Below are 21,340 nucleotides of genomic sequence, written 5' to 3' on the forward strand. Positions count from 1 at the left end.
AAAGAAAGAAAGAAAGAAAAGTTTATACATATTAGAAATAGGCAAGTTCTCATTATCATATTTTTAACAGCTGTGAATTAGGTTTTTATTTGTAGGTCAGTTCATTTAGGTCTTCTTATGTAAATATCGAGTATATTTTAGTTTTATTGTTAGTACTTTTCAGATTTTAAAATTAAATTCTGAAATGGAGGTTTCGCGTTCTTATATTTCACAAAGATAAATAATTCTTTTTGATGAAATTATGAGGCTGAGTCTCGTTTTCAGGTATGATAAAATTCCAGTAATAATTCAAAGAATAATTTCTTTCGATCTCACTAAGCATTGTCAAAAAATGGAATTCTGAAATATAATTGCACCCACAGTTATTTGTCAAGCATTCTGATAAAGTACAACTTTCTTGTCTTCCTTTCTTTCCTTTGTTTTTGGAGTGAAGGGGATCAAACTCAAGGCCTCATGCATGCTGTACAAGTTCTCTACCACTGAGCTGTAGTACACATCATTAAGTGGAGTTTTAGATATTAAACCTGTCGACAGAGGGAAAAATGATAGCTTAGTCCTTAATGAAATAAAGTTGGAATTTGGGAAATCAAGGAAAAGTTTAACTTCTACTTTTATTTTAATCACTAACATTAAGATACGTGTTGCTCTTGGATAAAGTCTAAATATAAGACTTCTAGATATTTGATCATTTCTTTTTATATTACTTTAGGTTTCCAGTAATTATCTGCAGGAATCGCCATGACCCCAGCTCTAAGGGAAGCAACAGCAAAGGGTATCTGCTTTTCATCTTTGCCAAGTAGCATGGAGTCTGACAAGATCCTATGCATGGAAAGTGCAAGAACTATAGATGAAAATCTAAAGGGAGATGCTTTCTCTCAGTTGCTGGGATTTCCAACTTCTGAACCCAATCTTAACACTAATTTTGTGAATTTAAAACATTTTGGCTCCCCCCAGCCTTCAAAACATTATCAGACAGTTCTTTTAATGAGTTCTAATTCTACTTTAAATAAATACAATGAGAATTATAAACAAAAGAAGTCAGGGGAACCCAACTGCAATAAGCTGAAAAGCATACTGCGTAACGGCAGCAACATTCAGCTCAGGAAAATGTGCCATTCTCGTTCCGAAGAGTTCATTAAAAAGGAGCCTCTGTCAGATACAAGCCAGTGCAGGAAAGATATACAAATCATCTTGGATTCAAATCTCACCAAAGATACGAATGTAGATAAAGCACAACTACACAAGTGTAAACAGTTCCAGAAGAGTGCACTTTTGGATAAAGTTACTGATGCTGACATTAGAAAAGGTTTATTGTACTGTGCTCAAAAGAAAACGGGACCTGGCCTCTCAAATATGCCTCATAGTTCCTCAGCCGCTGAGAAAGAGGAGGAAGTGAATGCTCGTTTACTTCACTGTGTAAGCAAACAGAAAACTTTGCTGAGCCAGGCGAGAAGGACCCAGAAGCACTTGCAGATGCTCCTGGCAAGGCATGTTGTTGAGCACTATGGTCAGCAAATGAAATTTTCTATGAAGCACCAGCTGCCCCACATGAAGAGTTTTCATGAACCGTCCACAGATTTGGATAACAGTTTACCTAAGTGCATGGAAGTGAAGCCAGAAGTCAAAGTATTGACTGCAGAGAATAAATTGTGGGATGATACACCAAATGGCTTTACTCAGTGTACAGCTGCCGAAATCCAGAGATTTGCACTCTCTGCTACAGGGCTCTTGTCTCAGGTTGAAGAGGGTCTGGATTCTGATGCAACTGATAGCAGCTCTGATGACGATTTGGATGAATATACCATTAGAAAAAATGTGTCAGTGTAAGTGCCAAACTATTACTAGACCTTTTCCTACTTTGTATATAGCACCACTTGTTCTTAAGATATGCTAGAAGAAAAAGCTTTTCTAAAATCTTAATGCCATAATTAAGTTATAAAAGTGCAGTGAAGTTTTAAAATGTTTCCTTTGCTAAGCCATTGTGTGAGTCAGATCTTCAGAGGATTGCTTTCGGGACCTTCTGCAGATGGATGTGCAAATCTCTTTTATACAATAGTACAGTGTTGGTCCATACATACATCCTCTTGTGTACTTTGATCTCTGGATTGCCTGTAACAGTCAGCACAACATAAGATCCATGGAAATAGTTATTCTAGTGTATTTAGGGAATAATGACAAGGAAGAAGGCCGGGGAGATAGCTAAGTAGAATAAGTACTTGCCTGGCAAGTGCAAGGGCCTGAGCTCAGTCCCTGGTTCTACAAAAAAAAGCTGAACAAAAGTCTGCAATTTTTTCCCCTGAATATTTGTGGTATGCAGTTGGCATCTACAGATGCAGAATCTATTAATATGAGGTCTAACTGCACATACTATTGAAAAATAATTTAGCAGTTCTGTTTTGGGAAGCTCATGTAGAAGTAATAATACTAATTATCAGTAGGTAAGCTTTTTTAATTTTTTTAATATAATAAAGGCTAAAATCTTTTGATTAAGTGATCTAGCCCTTAAGAATGGCCAAAACTAAAAAAAAAAAAAAAAAAAAAAAAAAAAAAAAATGAAATCTGCACATTGGGAGCCCTCATTGGTACTAGGAATTTATCAGATGATCATACATACACATTTACCTACTACTTTTTAAAACTATATATTCTTTCATACCTTTAAGCTTTGGCCTTTGCCAACTCACTCACTTTTTGCTGCATTAATATAACTAAAATAAAATTAGAACGTTAGCTGTAAGATACCTGTGGAGTGCTTGTGATGTAGTAGACACTAGATGTTCAGTTGTAGGGAAAATATTTAATGTTTGCTTTTTCAGCATTTATTTGAGATAGTTATTTAAGTATTTTTTTTAAATGCAAAGAAACAACATTTTAATTGTCATACTATGATAACCCTCCAAAACATGTCTGGCTAACAGAAGTTTCTGAGTTTATTGAAATGTATATTAATGTTATCCAGTATCCTTATGTAGCTGTCAAGATCTTAAAATTCGCCAGTGACAATGAGGAATTGAAGTTTGAATGTATTTAATTTAAGTAGCCAGTAGAACATAGTTTTTAAATCTTTCAGGGAACTGTTGATGTCTCTAAATTGATATCAAGTATTTAAATGTCTATCTTTTTTTTTGTATTTTTATTCTTTCAGTACAAGGTCTCTGATCTTCCTGTCTCAGTGCCTCCCCAGTGCTGGGATTACAGTACAGGCCTGTGCCACCACGCCTGGCTTCAGGACCCATACAGGGAACCTGGGGCCCAGCACGGCATATTGTACCGGGGATCAAACATGGGACCCTGCACTTACAGCAGGCACTTAGATCATTAAATTATCTCCCCAGCCCAAAATGCATCACTTTTCAGATTCTCAGAAATGAGTAAGAATAGAAGTAGCAGCCAAACACATTATTTTTTCCTAGTAAATATCAGATCAGCATATTTAGGATAAGAAGTGAAATGTACAGTACAGTGCGCATTCTAGTCTCTGTGTTCTGATTTTACTGTAATTAAAACTTGCCTGAATGTGGGAATTATATTAGTGATAGAGTGCAGTTTTTTTTGTTTTTATGGGGGCTGGCATTTTGCTGTGTACTTATTCCTGTTATCTCATTTAAGTCTTCTGACATGTTGGAGATATAATTATTATTATCCTTATTTCTTTTAAGAAGAAACAGAGTTGGTAATGGTAGGTCATTTGCCTGTGACCAAAAAGCCAAATGAGTTGGTAGAGCCGGGCTTTTACCCACACACATGACTCTAAGTCCAGGTTTGTACTGTGACTGATGGTTATAGCTAGAAGAATGGCGAGGCACGTGTGTTCTGAAAGGAGCCCAAGATGTATCAGTTTTTATATTGAGAAACGTCTAAAAGGAATTTAATATAATTTAGTAGGTAAATTTAACAGATTACTTTTTTATTGTTGAGTGAAGCTAAAGGCAAGTTTATCTTTTTTAAGCTAGAAAGAGAAATAAACTTAGAACTTCCTAGAACATTTTGGTGTTGGTGCTGTTTTTGTTAGTATTTTTTTCATTGTTCCCTTGTATCCCCTAGTCTGCCATATATTTTATCATTAAATCATATTTTATTTGGGTTGCTAATATATCTCCTACTGTTAAGTAACCTAACCTCTACTACGGGTAGAAACTTCTTCCAGTACTTACAGTTAATTTCTTATATCCCACGCATATAATTATTGATGGATCAAAATTTCATTTTGAGATACGCATTTATTCTTTCTACTGAAAGAACACTAACTTCAAACATTTGTATAAAATATATGTAAATGAGTGATCCAAACTATTGAAAACTATTTTATACAAAATACCAAACAGTATACTTTCCATTATTTTCCTTGTCAGCTCTGTTAGAGGAGAACTGAAGTAACTTAGAGTTGGATCCTGATTTAGAAAGTTTTTCATATTGTCTTTTGTCTTTTACTCAACTTGGGCTTTGTGAATTCTAGACACAGATTTTAGAAATAATGAGTCTAAGAAATTTAATTTCTTTTAGTAGTATGACTTTTAGCGTTATGATTAATTTACAATTTAATTCTTTTAGTGTTATGACTTGGTTATTAAACCCTGTATCTGTATTTTTATAAGTGAAACTACATTCTAAGGTCAAACTCATCTGACATACACATAAATAATAACTTCTCTAATAAATAGTTATGCATATTTTTCAGAGACTAATTTATTTGATAATTGTTTAGGTTTTTATTGCTTAGTTTTGCTACTCAAAATTCACATATTAGGTATTAAATTTTGTGTTGAATATTTATGCAAATGTTAATAGATTTCATGTGAAAAAGATTCTTCAACATTTGATTTTGAAGTTTACTGAATTTTGACAGCAAATAACACAAATGTAATTCTCTTATCTTTTGGTATGAGTATAAAAATGAATTTATTTTTCTTAAATTGGATTTAATCAGTTCAGTTTCAGTTGTTAAGTTTGTTTAAAATGTATAATATCCAGAGTTTTTTCTTTTAAAGTTTTTGGTGTTTTCTTCTCTACGTTAGTGGAAGCTAATTTTTAAAATGTAGATGAGTATTTTAACTTGCATATTTCAGTTAAACATAAAATAGTGGATAAAAATGCATTTTGTGGACCTCAATTTTTAAGTGAGTACTAACACAATTAAATTTTCATTATTTTTACTGATTGTGAATACTTCTCAGCTTAAAAATCTTGAGTTCCATGCTAATGCTGACTTAAAGCATTTGGAGGATAAGGCCTTCTTTTTCTGTTGTCATAGATCTGCTGCCTAGTATCATCTTGCTTAGTGTGGTTTGCAGTTTGTTCAGTGAACAGATGAACATCTCTGTAGATGTAGATGTAGATGTATACACTTAAGAAGTTGGGGTTAGAAGCATGTGAAATCTCTATGTACAGTTGATTCGCTCCGTCCGTGTGTTTTGTATTCATAGATTGAGCCAATCATGGACAAAATACTTGAAAAATAGCAGCATGTGTATTGAATATGTAAAGATTTTTTTCCTTGACTTTATTCTTCAAACGTACGCTTAACCATATCCACAGTGTACTAGGTTTCATAAATGATCTAGGTGTGATTTAAAGTACAGAGGAGGAGGGGCCTGTAGCTTCTATGTACCTGCTGTGCCGTTTCATATAAGGGACTTGAGTATCTGGCTTTTGCTCTCTGTAGGGTCCTGAGCCGGTGCTCCAGGGATGCCAAGGGATGACTGTACATGTTTTTAATTCTTTCATTCTGGAGTTGCTACTTGATGCCATTTTCCTTTCTTTTGTTGGTTCTAATACCAAACTGGCTGTCAGAGTGTTTTGTATATCTTAGAAACTGCATGAATGCATGTTGAAGGAATGAATGAATGAATAAAGTATGCCAAAATATGGACATTAAAAGTAATGGTTTTATTATATTTGCAATTTTAAGTCATTAAATAAAATGTAATCTATTTGCCTTAAAATTTTAGATTATAGTATTATGTCTTCTATTTTTCTTGAGTTTATAAACCTGATAGGAAATATGAATTCCTTTACTGTGGTCTGATAATTAACATTGTGTTAGCCATTACTGATAGATTGTTAATTTAAAAATATATTTTAGTTGCCCCTTTAATTTACCCCCAAAATATAGGCAGTATATAAATCCTTACAATTGTTATTGAAACACTTTAAAAATAACTTTTGTTTCAATGGGTAGTGTGCACAAGTCAAGAAAATTGATTTTGCTCAGGAAGGATTTTAGAAAGATTTCATATTTTTTGTATGTTTGAAGTAGAGGTTTGTTTGTTTGTGTTTCTTTTTTTAGTTTTGTAATGTGAATGGAAATTTTTTTCAATGTTTCATACTCAAAACACGTGAAAAAACTCATTTTTTTTTTCCTGGAAATAATTTCATTATAATCCTGGCTTGCTCTGTGACCCCTAAGCAAGAATACTCTTAATTAATCTTTCTAAATCAGATTCCTTTTCTCTGGTTTAAAGAGTCTGGAGATAATCAGATGGAATATTAAATTGCCAGTACATATTAAGGCATCAGTAAGTCAGCTAGTGAAGAATACAGTATCAGTTTACTGTTGGGTAGACTGGGGCTTAATACTACTGGGAGAAGCTAGGAGTGACAGGGTAAAATGTATACCTCAGTAGTAATCCGTTGAGAGGTAAGGAACAAGGGTAGTTCCCAACAGTTTGTGATTGCAGTCAACTCTGTTCTGCTTTTTTGGTGGCCAAACAGAGTCAGGCAACATGAAGAAGAAGCCCTCAGTCATGAAATGTGGATGTTGGCAGTTGGGAAATCAGGTGGGTCGAACTGGTTAAATATAGGGGATATGGATGGGTCACCAATAACGATCAGCTCCTATTGTTATTTTTCACCTGGTAGTAAGGACTTAGAATTCTAGCCTGGTCTTTTATATCACATAACTGCTACAAATGCTGAGGGTAAATATCTATACTTTCCCCGAATTGGTCTCCATATATATTAAAATTTTTTTGTATTTTATTTAGCAGGCTTGAAAAGGAGATTCCTTTTTACCAGATTTGGGCATTCACCAAAAAAAGAGAAACGAATTATCCAGGTAGAGATTTGGGGTGAATCTTCTGAGATTGAAAAGCACAGTAACTTCTTATAGACCCACAGAAATGAATACAGTTTTATTACTGCTATTTTGCCATTGGACAAGAAAACAAAACTAAAAAGCAAGTGGTCTAGTATTTCTTTTTAATGAACTGGATAACTAGGAATAGAAACTCATGTGAAATTCAAATGGCAAAGAGTCTGCTAACTTTCCATTAATGGAAAACAAGAGTACCTTAACATTTGTGTGATGTAGACTTTATAAATTCTTTTCATGTTCATCTCTTATTCTGTATACCGATGAAGTAGGTAAAACAAATTTGATTTTAAGAAAAACAATGCTGTGGATGACCGCTGAGAAGATAACAACGTGTAATGTATTAATTATTGAAAATGTCCTATTAATCAGCTTGGAAAGTGTCTCATTGATATTTGTTTCTCGATAAAATAAAAAAAAATTAAAAAAACAAGTTATATGAAAACTCTAGAGAATTTACAAAGCCTGTCCATTTTGTAGAGGAAAAAAGAAGCGTAGTAAAGGGCAGAACTTCAGAATTACAGTTGTGTGGTGGGTTAGCCTTGATAAAATATACCAAGTGAGCACCTTTAAGGCAAAAGATACTTCAGTTAGAATAAGGTATTTTTCAAGTACAGTAATGTGATCTTAGTGTGTTCCTTGACTTTGCTTAGTGTTGGAAAGTGCTCAGTGCACAGCACAGCTGAAATTGTAGTCTCTGTCTTCCAACTCTAGATTTTCAGGCTGTTTTATCATATCTAAATACTTTAGTGGATTAGGCAAAAGTTAAGTTGAATGAAGCATTTTTTTTTTATTTTATGAAAAAGATAAAACCAACTTTTGTAATAAGATGATGGGAGGATAACAATACATTGCATATTTTTATCTTTAGCTAATTAGAGTATGATATGGGCACAAAAATTGGACTGAAGCATTTTTAATATCTTAGTGTTCAAAATAAAGCAGAAGTATTTAGTTTGATTCTTTAAACTAACAAAGGAAAGTGAAAGTATTGCTAAAAACCCTAAAGTTGGAGGTCTTCATTAAAAAAAGCACTATATTAATGAATTTCTTTGAATGTTGCTCTTTACAGCACAGCTGAGGATGATCAGTGAATTGATTGTTTTGACTGCCTTGATTCTTACAGGATGGAGAGAAGAGGAGAAACTCATTGAGCATGTTTGGAAACTATTGGTGATGGAAAGAATTTTTCTTCAGATTGCTATACATAATATGTATCACTTAAAACTCCCATATGGCTTCAGTTTTAAAATCGTTTTTGCAGGAAAAACAAAATAGATATATATTATAAGGGGAAAATGAAATATAAAGCTACTTTGGAGTGTTTATGCAAGTTGTGATTTCATTTCCCAGGAGGAAATCATCATGCTTGTTTTCCTAGGTTACAGCTTAGGAGGGTGATGTTAGCAAAATGACTGAGTAGATGATACCAGCCCTTATCCCTTCCCCCCTTATAAAAGCTAAGGCACAGTCATCTACCCCTGGATAGATACTCCTTGGGAAACCATGAGGAACCAAGAAAGATCCTGTGACAACGCAGTGAAAGAAGGGAAAGAAGGAATGTAACTGTGCAGAAAGGATAGCTGGGGAGACATGCATATTTAAGACCCCTGGAAGGGCTGCCTAAGAAAGGCAGGATCTCTCAGTATCCAGCATGTGGTAGATACCACTCTGGTCCATGGCACCATCTTTTGCTACCAGGATGATTCAAGCCATCACTGCTGAACATCCTGTGGAAAGGAAGATGTTTCTGTCCTGTGCAACAGGAAGGAGCTGCTACTGGACTTAGTCACCACCCTCCCAATCTCAAAGATGCCCCAGACTGGAGTGTTGATAGATCATGCCTGAACACCAGACCCTGCCTTTGTGACTATTTTATATCAGAACACATTCAAGACCTTGAGTCTATGGCTTCACACTGTGTGCCTTTGCTTCAAACAGGATAGCTGCTACTGCTACTAGTTGTGATACTAGTGCTATATGTTAGCCCCACCCTGAGCCCTGAATCAGGGTGGCTCTCTGCATCAAAAACAGACATTAGCTTTGTTGTGCTCATTGAGCCACTTCACCACCACCATCTGAGTCACCTCCACAGTGTGCTGGCCTGTTCCCCGTACCTAGCCCCTCGAACCCGTGTGCCTGTATCTCAAATGTCAGCACCAGTGCATCTACAGAATGCTTTTCATCCTGGGCTCTGGATCTGTGTTTTTCTGTGCATGTCTGTGCTCTAGATATTGACTCTGCTGTCACAGTGAGTTGGCCTGTGACCTAAACCTCAGAGCCACTCTGGGTCTGCATTCACTGGCGCTTCAGATCCCAGCTCCTTCCCTGTTTCAGACAGTCAGTGTTTCACATATCATTACCTATATGGTAGTGGGTGTGGTTGCGCTCCAAGTGTAAATGTGACTTTGGCCCTAGACTCTGAAGGGGCGATCCCTCCACATACCCCATGTTCCATACCCCAGCTGTATACCTATTGCACAGATGCTATACATTGCACGTCATTGTCAAAACACCGTGGCGTCTCCTTGACCCACAACCTCCCAGATTGAAAAAAGACATTAAGGAGACCTGAACAGCATTCATCACTACAGAGTCCAACATCCCTTGTACAGCTGTGTACATCCACAATTTTGTGTGTGGAGGATCCCTGCTGTCTCCTCTCATGCTGTCTTTGGGTGACAGAGCTGTATAGATGTAACACTGCTATGTCCTCACTGAGCCAATGCTATTACTCTCCACCCAGCTGCATCTTTGTAGCCCCTGAGGCCAATGTATAACAAATATAAAAAGGAAGTGAATGCTTTATCTACTATACAGACAGCAGTGTAAGGAAACATTACACCACTGAAGAAATCTAATTTTCCAATACAGCCCCCAAACAAAAACATTTGTGAATTACCTGCCAAAAAATTCAAAATAATTGTTTTTAAGGGAGCTCAGCAAACTAAGAGAACACAGATGACTCAGCAAAATCAGAAAACAATACATGAATAAGTTTAAAAGAGATGGAAGAAAATTAACAATTCTGAAGCTGAAAAATAAAATGAAGGGAATAAAATAAATACAATAGCATCAACAACAGCACTGGTGAAACATAGTCTGAACTCAGAGTATTTGAAAATAATCCAGTCTTGGGTGTGGTAGCATGTGTCTGTAATCCCAATGCTTGGGAGGCTGAAAACAGGATTGCTACAAGTCTGATCTGTGTAGTAAGACCCTGAAGACCCTGTACTCAATACATTAAAAAAAAAAAAAAAAAAAAGAATCCAGTCTAAGGAGGAAAAAAGAAAGATCCTGAAAAAGATTATGGAAGTTACAAGTTTGCTATTCCATTTCCTTTACATAGTACCTAACTGCCATTTTGTTTCTTCTATTAGGTGGTTTCTTTTAAAAGAGGGTGGTATAAAACTTTTAAGTAGAATATATTGTAGAGTAATCTCAAGAAAAGTGAATTACAATCAACCAAAGTATTTTATATGCTTTCTTTTCTAAAGAAATTTTATTAATTGATGGGATATCCTCAAAAAACTTGTATGACAGGAATTAAGGAACAAGAAGAGACAAAGGGGTATGAAATGATTTTAAAGAAATAATGACTAAAAACACCCCCAAAGAGTGTATATACATCGAGGTAGAACACCACACCATGACATGTTATAATTAAAACTGTCAAAAACAGCAGCGAGGTAGAGAAGCAGCCAGCTAAGGAAATTCTCCACATAGCAGGAAACTTTCAGCTGGTTATCGCCACATTTCTCTGAAAATTTGCAGGCCAGCAGAGTAAGGAGATTGCATGTTTGAAATATTTAAAGAAATACCTGGCCAGTAAAGTGATCCTTCAGAAACAACAGAGAGCTAAGACAGTCCCAAAAGCAGAGGGACCAAAGCACCAGACCTCCCTTTCAAGAAATGGTAAAGGAACTTCTTCAAGCTGGAAAAAAAAATAGAATGCTAAGTAGTAGCAAGAATTCACATGAAATTATAAAACTTGCTGGTAAATGTAAATAGTCAATTCAAAATACTTCAGTACCGTAATGGTGATATGAAAATTACATCAACATTTCTATTCAGATGGTTAAATTACAAAGCTGTTTGATAGCTAATAATTTTCTGTAGGACACACTATAAAAATATGAATTTAAAAAAAATGCAATCGAAGTTATTGTTACAGTTGGGATTTGGTGTGTCTCCCAGAGGCTTATGTTGGAAGCTTGTTCCCCGTATAGTGAGAGTGGCGGGAGCCTTGGGTAAGGTTGTTGGAGCACTGCCTGTGGAAGGGAGGAATGTAGTTCTCGCGAGACCTTGGTTCTTGAAAGAGGATTGTTTAAAAAAAGTTGGAAAGTGGCCCCTCCTTGTCTCTGCCTTGTCTCAGCATGTGATCTCTCCCTCTTTCATAATGTGCCGTCAGGATGCCATCTGTGTCACCATGGGGAATTTCACTAGAGTACACACTGAAGGGGCGGCCAGTCTTGGATTTTTAGCCTACAAACTGAACTCAATAAATCTCCTTTTTTCACTGAGTATGTAGCCTCTGATATTTCATTATAGCAGTATAAAATGGAAAGGTATAGTTGTTATCAGCTTAAAATAGACTCATAACCATAAGTTGTATTTTTGTAAGCCTCTTGGTAGCCATAAAGTCAAGCAATAAACCAAAAACCCTAAGCCATAAACCATAAAACTATAACCATAAACCAAAAAATAAAGAGGAATCAAAACCCAGTACTACTGAAAATCATCAGATAATAAAAGGAATAGAGTCTACATTTAAAAAATGGCAATATGTCCTTATTTAACTATAATTATCTCAAATAAATTCTTCAGTCAAAAATCAGAGTGCCTGAATGAATTGGAAAAAAAAAAATCCCAAATGACTGAATTCAGATTTAAAAACGTACATTACATTGAAAGTGAACATGTGAAGAAAGGTATTCTATGCAACTGGAAATGAAGCGGATAGGAATAGTTACACTTACATGAGAAAAAGTACACTCGAAATTAAACTTTAAAAAGAGACAAATAGGTCATTATATATTGGTACAGTATCCACTATCAAGCAAGAGGATAGAAGACTGTAAATATAGGAGTATCTAGATGCATAATGAAAATAGTTCTGAAAGGAGATGCAGATTGTGGTACAGTAATGTAGAGGAGTTTATCCTTTTTTTTTTTTTTTTTGCGTAACTGGGGATTGAACTCAGGCCCTTGTGTTTGCCAGGGAAGTGCTTATTCCACTGAGCCATCTCCCTGGCTCCCTGTAGAGGAATTTAAACAATGGATAGGTCATCGGGATGGAATATCTAGAAAGAAACTTTGTATTTGAACTATGTTTTAAACCCAGTGAACGTAACAGACATACACCGAACATTCCACCCTGTAGCAGCAGAACGTACACTATTTTCAAGTACACGTGAACACATTCTCCAAGATGCATCACTTGGTAGGCCACAAAATAAATTTTAATGGACTTAATGAAATTATAGCAAGTATCTTTTCCAGATAATATTGTATTAAAAAAATGAATAATAGGAATTTTTGAAAATTCACAAATAAGACATCATGCTCCTGAGATACCGATAGATCAGTGAACAAAGAGAAACTTGAAAATATCTTGTGAGATGCAAATGGAAACACATCAAAATTTATGGGCTGTGGCAAGAATATCTCAGAGAAATTTATAGCAATTAAAAAAATGTTTTAATATTATACCACAGAAAGTAAAAAAAAAAAAAAAAAATAGCCCTAATCTCAGTTAGTACAAGGAAGAAAGTGATAGAGCAGGGCATAAATAAGTGAAAGACAAGGAAACAAAAGATCAGTGAAATTGTGTAGATTTTTTAACAGATGAGCAAATTGATAATCTTGACTAACATGTAAAAAGGGAAGACTGAAGATTATGAATGAAAAAGGAAACAAGGATAAGAGGCCATTATTAACATTATAATATAACCTAGAAGAAAGGGAAAATTCCTAGACACATGCCACCTACCAAGATTGGATCACCTGGCAAATGCAGGGTCCTGAGTTCGATCCCCAGTACTAACCATGAATATAAAAAAAGATTGGATCATGAAGAAAGAAAAATCTGAGCTAACCAGTGAGCATGGAAATTGAAAGAGTCTCCTGTAAAAGCCGAGAATCTGATGGTTTCACTGTTAATTTCTGTCAAACATTTAAAGAATTGTAAGAGTGTTCACGTTTTTCCAGAAAAGTGGACAGGAAGGAATGCTTCCAAATTCATGAGGCCAGAATTATCTTCATAGCAAAGCTAGATAAGGCCAGTATCCCTGATGAAAATAAATAAAAAACTCCTGAAGAAAATTTTGCAATCAATTCACAGCATGTAAAAAAGGATCATTCACCATGATCCGGAATTTATCCTTTTGATGCAAGGATTATTTAAAGAATGCAAATCCATAAATGTGTTATATCAGATTAAAAGAATGAGAGACGGTGTGATCATCCCAATAAGTGCAGTAACAGCATCTGACAAAATTCAACGTTCTTTTTCTTTTCTTTTTTCTTTCTTTCTTTTTTTTTTTTAATACCTGGAATCGAACTCAGGACCTTTTGCTTGTCAGGCAGGTGCTCTGCTGCTGAGCTGTTTCCCTGGCCCTCAACATTCTTTCTTGATAAAAAGAAAAATTAATGAATTGTGTGAAGAAGAACTGTGCCTTGCCATAATAAAAGTCATATATGACAAATTTACAGCTAACATTTTAGTGGCAAAATGAGAGAAACAATTGACTTTTTCCTCTAAAATCAGAAACAAGGGTACCTGCTGCCTCAGTCCATTCATGTTGCTATGAGAAAATCTCTTAGCCTGGGGATATAAATCACAGAAACTTAACTGTCTATGGTTCTGGAAGGTGGGAAGTCCAATTTCAAGGTACCAGCAGAGTCAGTGTCTGATGAGTTTATTTTCTGCTTTAAAAATGGAGCCTTCCTGCCAGAGATGTAACTCAGTGGCATAAGCACTTGCCTGGCAAGCATAAGGTCCTGAATTCGATTCCCTAGTCCTGAAAAAAAAAAAAAAAAAATTGTGACTGGATATGCACTTTAAGGGCCAGCCAAATAGCTCAGCGGGATTAAAGCACCTGCATGCAGGTACAGAGGGCGGGGCTTTGATCCCCGGGCCTGCCTTGCTGGCCCACCCCTGGGGTGTGCTGAGATGGCCATTGAGACTGGGTGTGGTGGCACTCACCTGTAGTCCCAGCTCCTGGGAGGCTGTAAACATGTGGATCACTATGAGTCCGATCTAGTAGTGAGACCCTGAATACCCTGTAGACCCTTCCCTAAAATCCAAAAAAAAAAAAAAACTTTTTGTGGTGGAAAAAATGAACCACGCCCTCTATACCTCTTCTATAAGGACATTAACAACCAGTGCAGGTGGAGCCGAATGACCCTCTGACCTGTGCCTCATAATGTCCCTACATTGACAATTAGATCTCAACATTTGCATTTCAAGAGGACACAGACATTCAGACTTTAGTACATTCAACAGTTTACTTGAAATAGTACTGGAACTTCCAGTCGGAGCAGTTAGACAAAATATAAAAGATATGCAAATGAGAAAGGACATTAATTTGCCTATTTTCAAATGATGTGATCTTATAGAAAATCCTAAAGACTTCATAAAAAAAAAACTGTTAGATAATTCAATAATGATGGATTATAGAGGGCAGCAGCTGATGCTTAATTTTTCTCTTGTCTTTTTTAGTAATATGTCTGGAAGAGTAATAAAGATATTCTGTGGTAGTGTCAAAACAAGTAAAATACTTAAAATTAAGTTCAGCCAAGGTGATGAAAACTAAATTGAAAACTAAGAAGTTTTGCTGAAAACATTGAATTTGACACAAATAAATGGAAAGATAGCCTGTATTCCTGTTGGGGGAAAAAAAACCCAAAACATTAAAATGTCCATACTGTTCAACATGACATGGACTTCAGTGTAATCCTTGCCATAATTCTAATCACACTTTCCACAGAAATAGAAAAAAGAAATCAAAAAATGTATATAAAACTCCAAAGATCCCTGGGCCTGCCATGCTGGCACCACCCCTGGGGCGTGCTAAGATGGCCAGTGAGACTGGGCGTGGTGGCCTGTGCCTATAGCCTGTAATCCCAGCTCTTGAGAGGCTGTAAACAGGCGGATCACTATGAGTCTGATCTAGTAGTGAAACCCTGAACACCCTGAACACCCTGTAGACTCTTCCCTTAAAAAAAAAAAACCTCCAAAGATCATATAATAGGAAAAGCAGTGCTGAGCAAAAGGAACAAAGCTGCAGGCACTGATTTCAAAATATACAGTGAAGTTACAGTAATTAAAACAACATTACTGGTATTAAAAGCAGACATATACCTATCAGAGTATAGAACCTAGAAATAAACCTGTAAGTTTATGGTCAGTCGACCTTTGACATATATCAAAACACACAAATGTGCATGGATAGTCTTGTCAATAAATGTTGGGCACATTAAGGATTTACATGCAGAAGAATGAAATTGGATCCTGATATTACGCCATATTCCCAATCAACTCAAAATGGGTTAAAGACTTAAACATAAGGTCTGAAACAGTAAACTCTTACAGGAAAATAGAACAAGTTTGACAGTATTATGGGTGTGGCCTTAAAGCACAAGCAACAGAAGCCAAAAATAGACATGGGGATTGCACCCAACTAAAAAACCTCCACATAGCAAAAGAAACAGTGAAGAGGCAGCCTAGAAAATTGAAGAAAATATTTGCAAAACTTACATCTGACAAGAGATATCATATATCTTTATCTGATATATCTAAGGTATACATGGAAATTACACAACTCAACAGCAACAAAACAGCCCAATGAAAAAAATAGGCAAAGAACCTGAATAGACTTTACTTTAGAAAAGACAAACAAATGGCTAATAGGTATTTGAAATAAATTAAGTGTCTATAATCGATGAGATAGTATCTCACACTTTAAAGGAAGTTCTTAAATACCATTGATAATCTAACTTAGTACGAGGGTAATGGGAACAGGAGTTTCCTCAGGAGTTTAAAAATAGAACAACCATGTAATCCACCAATTCTATTTCTGGATGTAAGTTCAAAGGAAATAAGTATGTTGAATTGATGCCTGAAGTTCCATATTTATATTTATTCACAATAAAATATATAATCAAGTACTCTTCAAAAAGCAAGAAATACCATCATTAATGTAGTGACTGAAACTGGAAAATCATTACACTAAGTAAAATAAACCAGGCACAGAAAGAAAAATGCATGGTTTGACCTCAATGAAGAAGTCAAAGTCAACCCATAGAAACAGAGTAGATTTGTGATTATTGGAGAGACTTTTTGGGCTTGAAAGGGATGGGAAGATGTTGGTCAGTGTCAAAGTTTCATTTATGTAGGAGGATTAAGTTCTGGAGATCTGCTGTCAGTATGTTGAGTAAATAATACATTATGTACTTGTGAGTTGCTAAGAGAATAAATCTTGACTGGTGTGGTGGCACATGCATAATCCCAGCATTCAGGAGACTGAGGCAGGAGGATCACTGTGAGTTCAAAGCCAGCTGGGACTACAAAGTAATTTTAAGGCCAGTTTGGACTGCATAGTGAAACACTGTGTCAAGAAGACAAAAATAAATAAAAACAAATCTTAAATGTTTTCATCATTAAAATCCGAAGGTATATAACTTCTTTCCTCCTTCCCTCCTGTGTTCCCTCCCTCCCCTCCTGTGTTCCCTCCCTCCCTCCCTCCCTCCCTCTCTTCCTTCCAGGTAGATGGTTTGGTAGCAGACACATGGTAGGAGAACTAAATTTGTTTATCTGATGTTGAATTTTTTTTAAACTAATATTAAAAATTTCAGTGTAGGCCATTGACAGTGGGTTCTTGCAGAGTTCTTAGGTAAGACTGCATAACAGATCCATTCATGTCACTTCTAGAAGACTTTTTTAATTGTTGTTTTACATTGTCCTTGGATATCCTAAACCTCACCCCTTAACTTGGTTTCCGTTCATGCTGGAATTCCTAGAGTTCACAACTATTTTTAAATTGTGTCAAGGTTTAAACTCCTTAAAGACAATGAACATTTTAAATGTGAACTTGTTAACCTTAACTCAGGGATGAAATACTTTTGAAGGTGTGATTTGTTAACTAAGATGTATGCTAAGCTGTCATACTAAAACATAAATATATAGAGTTTATTTTGGTCTCATTTAGTAATTAAGAACTGGATATATTTCAAGGGGTTTAAGAGAGACCAATGGATGTTGGTATTCTAAGGATGTTTTTCTTGTCTGCATTGGTGAAACTGATTCCAGAAGAACTTTGGCTCATTTTGACTCCTAGACATTTTCAAGGATCCATTCAATTAATTCTAATATTAAGATTAAGAAGATGCACATATATTTTGGCTTACATATTATTGTCAAAGATTTTGTCACATAATCAGACTTAGCTACAAGTTAAGAAATAAAATCTGTAGCTGTGCTGTCTAAGGCTCAGCCAAAATTCAAGTGGTTCTATTATCAAAAGTTGAAAAGAGTGAATTTGGGGGCAGTCTGTTCATTTTTCCCTTTTGACCACTCAACTATCCTCATAATCCTTTCTCATATAGAAAACACCACCTTTTCAAGGGTGACAACCACAGATGACATCAGTTGGTGGAGTAGGGTCTGTCAGGTCCAGATGTAGTTCATGATGATGTGAGGACTCATAAGCTTACAGATGTTTTCTAACTCCCTTGTATGATAGAGCAGAAAAAAGAAAGGTACAGAAACTTTTTTATTATTAACGTTTATTAGTGTATGTTTGGGATACCAAATTGCAGCCAGTTTGGGTTACTGATACCCAAACTGATCATTTCCTCTCTCTCTCTGCTCTCCCACTTTCCTTCCAGCAAAATGTGAAAAATACATAATGACTACCTATGTACAGATAGGAACCAGTGTTGACTAAATATACAAAATCAAATGAAGAAAAACAAAAATGATAATTTTCTTAGATACCGAAACAAAATACTTAACAAAATTCAAACCCACTTAAAATTAGAATTGATAAGCCATGAATAGATAGCAACTTCTTCAATATGATAAATGGCATTTTCAGGAAATCTCCAGCTAATCTTATATTATTAGTGAATGCCTAAATGCTTTTTGGGATAAGATTCAGAAGAAGTAAGGATGTATACTCACATGCCTTACAACTAAAATATATATAAGAATGAAGGAAATAATTAAAACTCAAAAGTGAGTTTAGCAGGACCATAAGATATAAAGTCAATATTGAAAATTATGTGTCTATATAGTATATATTCACTCAATTAGTAGATACTATATTCTAGCATTTGTAAATATAAAATACAGAGGTAAATTTTTAAAATGTATACCAAGTACACCTGAGAGAGATTAGCAGTATATAAAACAAAGAAGTACACCAGATAGCTGTACAGTTATTTGAAGTTTTTTAACAAGTCAGTGCTTCAATAGTGGATCTGTACATCAAATGCAATCCTAATAAAAATCTATACTGGTTTTGGCTGGGGAGATGACTCAATAGAATAAGCGCTTCCCTGGCAAGTGCAAGGACCTAAGTTCAATCCCCATTCTGCAAAAAAATAAAATAAATAAATAATCTATACTGGTTTTGTTTTAGACATTTACAAGCTTATTATCATTTAGAATGGCCAAAATAATATTGAGAAAATTAAAGATGGAAAATTTATACTACTGGACTTTAAGAATTAATCTAAAGTATACTAATAGTATGATATTTGCCTAAGGTGTTGACATAAATAAGTAGATGCTAGATATCTTAAGGCAAATATGTATTTGTATATACAACAAACTTAGTGTTTAAATATAATCTTATATATTCAACAATAGTGTTTTCCTAGTGAAAGATAGTAGATGGGGCCAGGGAGATAGCTCAGTGGCACAAGCACCTGCCTGGCAAGTGCAAGGTCCTGAATTTATTCCTGGTATTGAATAAATTTAAAAAGGGGGAAGTGAATAGATGAGGCTATGTATTAACGGATAAATGAAATCTCTTCAACAAATGTTTTAGGAACTGGATTTCCTATTTTGAAAAACTGCCTTAGCCCATACACAAAAGGTAGCTTGAATTGTGTCACCAATCAAAAAGTCAAACGAAAACTTCTTGAAAATTTAGAAACTTGAGAAAATTTTGTGTTAGGAGAAGTTTCTTAGTGGACAAAAAGAACTAACAATGAAAGAAAAAAATTGCTGTGTTTCTGCTTCATCCAAACTAGTCATTTGCTTTTCAAAAGACCATTACAAAAGGGAAAGATAAGCTATAGACTGGGACACAGTATTTCCAATACTTAATATTCTCATACAATACTAATATCATTATTAATAAGATAATCTTATTTAATATTGGTAAAATATTTGCATAGGCTCATTAACAAAAAAAATCATAATCCCCTGGGAAGCGGGAGATTCATACAAAAAGATGATTTGCATCCACATCAAATCTGGCCCACTCTGTTTTTTTACCACTCTCTTTTTATAAATTTTATATTGGAACACAGCCACATCCACTCACTTATGTATTATCTTTAGCTATTCTCATGCTGTAAGCACTGAGTTGAGTACTTTTTACAGAGACCACGTGGTACTGTTCTTTTACTGAAAAAAATTTTGCCCACCCACTACAATCTGAAAGAACCCCATTCCAGGGAAGGTTATACTTTTCCTAGGTAAGCAATTTCAAGTAGGGCAGGTTAGCCTAATTTATATTTTGTAGGACAAATCTTGCTTTTCTTGGAGTGATCATTTTTCACAACTGAATCTGTTTTCTACTTCTAGTCATAATAAAGGAGAAGTAATTTTTAATACTAATATTAACATTTCTTCTATATGAATATAGATCAATCCAATTGTGTAACAGGAGATAATTATAAATTATTAGGATAAAGTTAAGGATTTTTGTTGAGCTTGAATGCTTTCTCTTTTTTTTTTTTTATGCTTTCTTAATTGATGGGTGCTTTTAGGCCTACTATGGTATTTATATTATTTACTTTCTGCCTAAGGATGTATTCTTACTTAAGGAGCTGTCGCTCCTTAAATTAATGTAAGTTTTCATTAAAATTTTAGTTTTTTGGGGAAAAACTTAAAGTTGGACTATAAGTCTTGTTTGGATAACCAGCTATCTCCAAGCTCAATTGGCTTTTCACCTCTACTTCTAATTTTTCTCACTATTTTGCCACATAGATGAGTTTGCCCATAAAAGCTGTTCAGAAGTAGCTCATTTGCTTTTTTTTTTCATAATTTTATTGAGAAATAAATAGCAGTGAGACAGGTTCAAATCAAATTGGTAGGACAGTTCCAATAATTAACACATTGCACACTGCCTTCCTAGTGGTTATTTGTTGTACAAGATGCAGACATGATATCCTATTTATAAACTCTATTAGAACAAATGACTCTTTTCCTTGAATTAAGAGAATGTAGCTATATATCTATCCTAACCATTTTGAATACACAGATACAAAATGGTCATTCTTCTATATCCCCTTTTTTTTTTTTGTTTAGTTCCATCATAGGTGTGTGAACTCAGCAAAATATTCCAAAATAGTCCAGTAGTCCATAATAGTACTGGGTCTTCTACTTGACTGGCAGTGTCAGAAGTTGTTGACCTGAGTCCCCTACAGCTTAACATAACAACATAGCTTTTTTTCTTTTTCATTCTTTTTTTTTTACATTAAAATTTTTTTAATAGATTGCAAATTGAAAATAAATTATTTGCAAACATAAATGAATATAACAATAAAAATTGTCCAAAATAAAAATGAAGAAAGAATTTACAGATCAGTCATAATAGTTCAGTGTCAAAACCAAGAAGCTTAAATTCATATAACTAGAATTCTCGAAGTAGAAAGGAATAAGCAATAAATATTTAAAGATTTAAAATTTTTGAATTTAGTTCAACTTACAATACTGCAATTCCAAGAAAAATGAACCTTTTGCACAATAAATAAAATCATACCTAGATACACAAAAATGAAATTGTCCAAAACTTATTGTAAAGAAAAAAATCATTAAAGCATATACATAAAAAATATTAGTTATGGAAGAAGAAAATTAAATAGCATCTTATTCCTCATTAGAAAGAAAAAAAGGGACCAAGTGTGTAAGAAACTAGACTAATTACAGGACTGAAAAAAAAGATCTGTCCTTTTTAAATTTTATACTTAGCAAACATACCTTTGAAAACTAAAAGTAAGATTTTCTAGTTA

At 34.8% G+C, this 21,340-nt stretch overlaps 1 protein-coding gene and 1 pseudogene across 5 annotated transcripts in view; both read left to right on the forward strand.

Annotated features, from left to right (window-relative positions):
* Kansl1l (KAT8 regulatory NSL complex subunit 1 like) overlaps positions 1–21,340 on the forward strand; it is a 129,940-nt gene that overhangs the window by 27,015 nt on the left and 81,585 nt on the right. For all 5 annotated transcript variants that reach the window (XM_023710047.1, XM_023710048.1, XM_004626713.2 and 2 more), the window contains one exon: positions 710–1,823. In XM_023710047.1, coding sequence (XP_023565815.1) covers positions 739–1,823 — 1,085 coding nt within the window. In that variant the 5' untranslated portion in view covers positions 710–738. The remainder of the gene's footprint in view (positions 1–709; positions 1,824–21,340) is intronic.
* Positions 13,197–21,340, forward strand: part of LOC105741554 — a 13,083-nt pseudogene continuing 4,939 nt past the window's right edge.

Source organism: Octodon degus, unplaced genomic scaffold (genome assembly GCF_000260255.1).
Source record: "Octodon degus isolate 3935 unplaced genomic scaffold, OctDeg1.0 scaffold00016, whole genome shotgun sequence".
NCBI classification, from domain to species: Eukaryota; Metazoa; Chordata; class Mammalia; order Rodentia; family Octodontidae; genus Octodon; species Octodon degus.